The sequence below is a fragment of the Halichoeres trimaculatus genome, unplaced genomic scaffold (genome assembly GCF_033239565.1).
Source record: "Halichoeres trimaculatus isolate MK-OKI-2021-1 unplaced genomic scaffold, fHalTri1.1 fHalTri1_scaffold_12, whole genome shotgun sequence".
NCBI lineage: Eukaryota > Metazoa > Chordata > Actinopteri > Labriformes > Labridae > Halichoeres > Halichoeres trimaculatus.
The window spans coordinates 16,474,403-16,480,597 of NW_027437190.1; the positions used below are offsets into that span (position 1 = coordinate 16,474,403).

At 43.7% G+C, this 6,195-nt stretch overlaps 1 protein-coding gene across 3 annotated transcripts; it reads left to right on the plus strand.

Annotated features, from left to right (window-relative positions):
- The first annotated feature begins 607 nt into the window (after positions 1-607).
- sp8b (sp8 transcription factor b) lies at positions 608-6,127 on the plus strand. Of its 3 annotated transcripts, none has more exons than XM_074683722.1 (2): positions 608-788; positions 3,508-6,127. In XM_074683722.1, the coding sequence occupies exon 2, from the start codon at positions 3,541-3,543 to the stop codon at positions 4,846-4,848; it is 1,308 nt and encodes a 435-aa protein (XP_074539823.1). In that variant the 5' UTR covers positions 608-788; positions 3,508-3,540; the 3' UTR covers positions 4,849-6,127. The 3 variants fall into 3 exon arrangements, with proteins under 3 accessions (XP_074539823.1, XP_074539821.1, XP_074539822.1); XM_074683720.1 differs by lacking the exon at positions 608-788 and adding an exon at positions 2,938-3,050 and having other exon boundaries at positions 3,508-6,126; XM_074683721.1 differs by lacking the exon at positions 608-788 and adding an exon at positions 3,219-3,311.
- The last annotated feature ends 68 nt before the right edge of the window (positions 6,128-6,195 follow it).

Sequence of the window (6,195 nt, forward strand, 5' to 3'; positions counted from 1 at the left end):
CTCAGCGGCCCAGAATAACTCGGTCATTATGGTGTGGAAAGGGACAGGTTTTGAGTTTGATTTCATGATGGTAATATAGCCCCTGTGCGCAGGAGTAAGAAAGCCCTCAATAGGGACATCTGTTCAACCCGGGCTTACAGTTACAGCCGCGCGTTTAAGAACAACCTGTGCGCACCATATGAACTATCACCGACCCTCTAACATGCTGAAAGCAACAGGCAACAAAAGACTGATTTTGGAGAGGTGTGCTGAGAATAAATTAGACAATCAGATTTTGAAGCACACGTGGATTAAATATCTCTCACGGCTCCAGCAGGAAGATGTTTCCTGTCGAGGAGTTATCACACTGACCTCTGACATTAGTCTTGCTGGGATGATCACTTGGTAATTTGTCACCAGAGGCCAGCATGTCCCCTGTAGCTGCAGCCCAAACCCTGCTCCCCAAATGCGTAAAATCACTATCACGCACAATGCTTTGAACGGCCATCACCTTTAGGAGGTAGAAAGTCAGGGAAAAGCAGTACGCGGTGTTATTAAATTCTCTTCTACAAAACTTAAATATTATTTTCATATTATATCTACACTTTGATGTACCTGCGGGAAGTGCATGCAGAGGAAGCAGAAGTCGGTTGAATTTTTTTTCCAAGTAGTTCTTAATTGAATATCCAGTGTTGCAATTCTCCTGCACGGTGCACAGTCACACAGCGGCAGCAGGAGATGTGTTTTCCTCTGCAGAGAGCAAACGTCGGGGGTCAATCAATGAAAGCAGTGCGGAGAGGAGCAGCACGGTACGTAGGTTTTATTCTCCCCATTACTTTGTCACATTTTTATTCGCCTCTAAACGCGCCTTTTACACGATTTTCACAGCTCGCTATGGTATTTCGACAGTTTGTTTGATTGGTTGGATTGGCGAGTATTAAAAAAATAATAAATGAGCAGAAAACAGATCGATATGAGCTCCTTTCTTATCTCAAACGTCAATAAGGCAAGTGTGTGTGTGCGTGAGTGTTTGTGTTTCCTGATTATCTAAAATCTGTCCTTGCTTTGAATAAATTCATGCCTTATCTTTGTTCATCTTGTTTCCTTTAATTAATTAAATCGACACTTTTACCCGTGAGTTTATAGTTTCAAAGGGAAAGATTCGATATAAAAACGGATATTAAGTTTATAAATTAAATAAAACGAGAAAAGTTATATAAATCTGTACATTTTGGTTAATGTTGAACACCTTAATCTAGGACCTGTTGTGATAATAATAAATGGAATGAATGCATGTGCTCTGCTGCGTCTTTTTTTGAAGTTTTATTTTTCCAAAGTGCAAGAATGAAATAATTTTTGGCCTGTTTTAGTATTCCCTGCCCCTCCATTTTTTACGCCTGAAGGTAGAGCAGTGTAAATTAATCCAAAAAGCTGTTGTCCAATCCTAGAAACACAAGAATTAATCAGTGAGTCCATCTATCACGCTGTGTAATAAAGGAAGCGACATGGGTTAGGCAGATGATGTGATGAATAATCCCTGGTCGTTTTAATTAACTTTTCCCTGTCCTGTAATGACCAAGCTGGTCAACAGAGCCGGTCAATAAGCATGTTAATATCAAACAAATAAAAGTGCGGATGATTAAAAACCTCCTGCGTTATTAAATTTGAAATTCAAATGAAATTTATGCCTCCGGTGCACATTGCATGCTAATAGCGCCCACAGAGTCCCAGGGTTCAACGCGCGTTTAGCCTACAAGTTCTTATTATGTAATAGCAGCTTCCTCTATAGATTGAACTAAATGTCAGTGTGCAAAGTGATAAACCTATTCAGTAAAAGCAGCTTATTTTATCCTTAGTCTGAAACAGAGTGTGAGCTCATACTTTGATAGATTATCTCAGTTTACCTGACGCAGCAACAGTGCCAATAACCCCTTTGAGAGATATTCTCCTTTATTTTCTAATTTGAGGCAAAATAATTCAGAGTCATTTAATCTGTTCATCCCCTGCTCCGTCTGTTACTTCAACAGCAGAAAAAAAAATGAATCACGCTCAAGCGGAATGCTCCATCTAGCACTTTTAATCAAAACAGTTGAAGATAATTGAGGCCAATTACAGTGAAGTGAAAGTTTGAGACGGTGTAATATAGGTCCACCGGCAGAACAAGGCAACCCTTGTATCTCTTGTAATAGTTTGTGTATATTGAGTCTTGAGAAGTTAAAACATGAACACACACACGAAAAAAAGGGAAAAAACACACGCGGGGGAATTCATGCCAGGGCCAGTGTGGGTTTGAAAAACCAGTAAGACAAAAAAAAAAGTCTTAAAATGACTGATAAAACGTCAAGTAGAAGCAGAACAGAATACCTTAACAGCTTTAAGTGTCATGCCAAAAATGTGAAATTGGGCTACAAAGAGTTGACCCACTTTAACATTTAAACAAGTTTATTTGTAGCCCATTATAAAAGTTTACCTCCAACTTTTCAGGGCGTAAAAACTAGCAGTAATCATTCAAAATAATTAAACATAAATTTACTTTGACTCAGTGGTACATACAGTGGCGTAATCTGCCTTTTTCTTTAGTCAATGTTGGTGACTTTTTCTTTTCTTTTTTTTGTGTGGCCAACTTCACCACAATCTAAAGACGTAAAGTACCCCAGCTCATAGTCTTGCTTCCTTCAGATTTATGGAACGTGATGTTCTGTAAAATTTCAATAAGTGGCCCCCTAATTCCTCCTTCCTAATTCACTCTCATTTAACTTTACCTTCCTTCCGCTGTCTTTTCTTATGGAGGGGGCGGTGGGGGTGGAGGAGGGTGGAGAGCTGTCTGAGGGCTCTCTATTGATGACCTCACGGTGGTTTGTGTGGCAGTGCGACGGGACGAGGCCGCTGATTGGTCGCCCGTGTCACAGCGGCACTTCAAAGCCCGGAGAGGAGCCTACAATTGTGGAAGAATGGGCGGAACACATCATTGTATTGCACACCTCTAAAAAAACAGTGCTCTGATTCATAAATATAAAAAGATCCTCTGAGGAGGGCACTGTTTTTGTGTGATGGCAACTTCACTTCTAGGGGTGAGTCGAAAGGACTTTCTTGCTGGTTTAATTAGTTCTTGTCATTGTCCGGCGGAGGGGGATTAAACTTACAGCAGGCAGCAGAGGCAGTGCGTTGGTTATATTTTGAAGAGGCGCTTGTGAGAAAGCTCAGGCTGTGTACGGGATAGAAGTTTGTGCTGGTGCTCGAAACAAATGCCTGTTTTTTGTGCTGTCCTGTTTGGCATGCATTTGTGAGCGCTGCTGTTTCGCGTTTCAGTTGTCTACTTTCTGTTCGTCCAGGTAGGAGGTTATCAGAAACATGGGTCATGTTTTTCAAACTTTTTTTAAACTACAGTCTTATCCATAATGCATTTGTAAACAATTTTCTTACTTATCTGTCTTGTTTGAGTGGAAATCCAGCGAGACATGTGTGCATGAACCTGTCTGACTTGTTAGACTGACCACTCAACTCACTCATCTTTTCTGTTCCCCTCAGGAGGAGCCGAGGTTAGGATCGACTCCTTTAGCCATGTTAGCAGCAACATGCAACAAAATAGGGAGTCCGAGCCCTTCACCGTCCACTCTTTCGGATAATTCTTCATCTTTTGGAAAAGGCTTCCACCCATGGAAGAGAGCAGCCGCCGCGAGCAGCTGCAGCCTCGGATCCGGCCTGTCCGGCTTCGGGGTGTCCCGTAACGGATCCGGCATCTCGGACTCTTTCGGCACCAACAGCTCTAATGGATCCAGCGCTTTTTCCCTCACGTCCGGGACCTCGACTGGTTCTCATTTTGGAAACGATTATTCAGTTTTCCAAGCGTCTGTTTCAAGCAGCTCTCAGGAGCCCAGCCACCAGCCGGTCTTCATCTCTAAGGTGCACACCTCAGTGGACAGTCTGCAGGGCATCTATCCGAGGATGAGCGTGGCGCATCCGTATGAATCCTGGTTCAAATCGTCTCATCCCGGGATCCCAACAGGAGAGGTCGGAACCACCGGTGCGTCCGCGTGGTGGGACGTGGGAGCGGGGTGGATTGACGTTCAGAACCCTAACGGAGCAGCACTACAGTCGTCCTTACACTCCGGTGGGCTACAGACCTCCCTGCACTCTCCTCTGGGCGGATATAATTCAGATTACTCCAGTTTAAGTCACTCTGCGTTCAGCACGAGCCCCTCTCCACACCTGTTGACAACCGGCCAGCACCTGATGGACGGTTTCAAACCGGTGTTATCCTCTTATCCGGACACGAGTCCCTCTCCGCTAGCCGGGGCAGGGGGGACTATGCTCTCTGGGGCCCCACCTGCGTCTTTGGCTGGGTCTCCGAGGTCATCTGCTCGGCGGTATTCGGGCAGAGCCACGTGCGACTGCCCGAACTGCCAAGAGGCTGAGAGACTTGGACCGGCGGGAGCAAGCCTCCGGAGGAAAGGTCTCCACAGCTGTCACATCCCGGGCTGTGGGAAGGTTTACGGTAAAACGTCGCATCTCAAGGCGCATTTGAGGTGGCACACCGGGGAGAGGCCGTTTGTGTGTAACTGGCTGTTTTGCGGGAAGAGGTTCACGCGCTCCGACGAGCTTCAGCGACATTTACGCACGCACACCGGCGAGAAAAGGTTCGCCTGTCCAGTGTGCAACAAGAGATTTATGCGGAGCGATCACCTGAGTAAACACGTAAAGACTCACAGCGCCGGAGGCTCCGCCGGCTCTGGCTCCGGGGGCAGTGGAGGAAAGAGGGGGAGTGATACCGACAGCGAGCACAGCGCACCGGGCAGCCCTCCGTGCCATTCTCCCGACCTGTTGCACCCACCTGAGTCCACCCAAGGAGTGGGCATGAACGGCCTCTGAAAGTCCCCTCTGTCAAGTGAAGAAACTGTACAACAACAAAATGTTGTGGTGACCTGAAAGTGGACATACTTTACTGTATGCAAAGTGTTTGAAGTCAGTCAGAACAGCCAATACTTCTGTCTTTTTCCCAAGAGTTTCAGACACATAACAGCAAAATTTCATAGCTGTACTATCACAAACTTCTCATAAAAACATCTAGAGGAGTAATCAACTTTTGTAGGCACACTGGGACAGGGCACAACTTCTGTGTTTTTGCAGTCTGATTTGATTTGGTCTTTTTATCTCCTCAAACACGCAAAACTAAAACACTGCTGTGGGGGAACACATAGGCCTGCAATGTAAGTTGTGCTACTGCTACCATACATAATGTTCCAAACCAAACTGTGGCACTTTATTATCGAGCAAGAGATATTGTTCATTTTTGACGGGCTGCTCGGTAGGAACAAACACCTGTAAGGTTGGGAGATTTGGGATGTGACTGGTTCGTTTATCTGTTGCTGTAAGTTTGGATAACATATTAATACTCACTCCACGACCTACAGTATGTGCGCAGTCTGAAAGTAACCAGCTGAGGTTACTTTGCTGCAAAATGTGTTGTATATACTGAGAAATGTAGGTTAGAATAATTACAGCCCCATGTAAAGGTAAGTAATGTATTTGTCCAGGAGACGATGATTTTGTATAGGTATTTCTAGTTGTATATGAACTCTAGTAAATATTTGAAATATACGAGAAAATGTACTTTGATTTTTTTGACATGATATGAAATGTATTGTGGGGAGTTCTATTTAACCACCTTTTTTCTTGTATTTAGGGGTCTATCATTAGGCGCACTTTGAATTTATTTGTAAAAGATTTTGAAATCATTTCTTGTTTACCCACCTGTTTAATTTAAGCAAGCATGTTGTAAAGTGATTTTAATTTTTCGATGATAATTTTTGTTTCTCCTCCGAGAATGGCTTTTTATGTGAGCCACTCAATAAAGTCAGTATGAATTCAGATCAGCCCATCGACTCAATTTGTCTCATTGTTGAGTCGATTAAATCTATTTTTATCTCTGAAATTATGAGATGGCCTGAAGTGTGTTTAAGAATTTAACAGAACAAGTTAATTAATGCGGAGAAAATAAAACAGGTGTTGTGTCCAGGACCTCCGCGCGCAGATCATGTTTTTAGGACCAGGGAGGGAAAAGGCCTGAAGGGGGAAAAAGGCCTTTCTTGGCAAAGCAATTACATTTCAATATCAAAATAAAACACGAAGCACAGTTTAACGAGCGGGAGTTAGGAAGCACCATAGTATATCGATTATTATTTTTTGTTTTTGTTTTTTTTTCAGGTTTATCTGTGT

Excerpts from the sequence above, each read along its gene's own strand:
- sp8b (XM_074683720.1), top strand. The coding sequence starts at position 3,030 with ATGGCAACTTCACTTCTAGGG. Across the intron at positions 3,051-3,507 it reads TGGCAACTTCACTTCTAGGG|GAGGAGCCGAGGTTAGGATC; the intron begins GTGAGTCGAAAG and ends TGTTCCCCTCAG.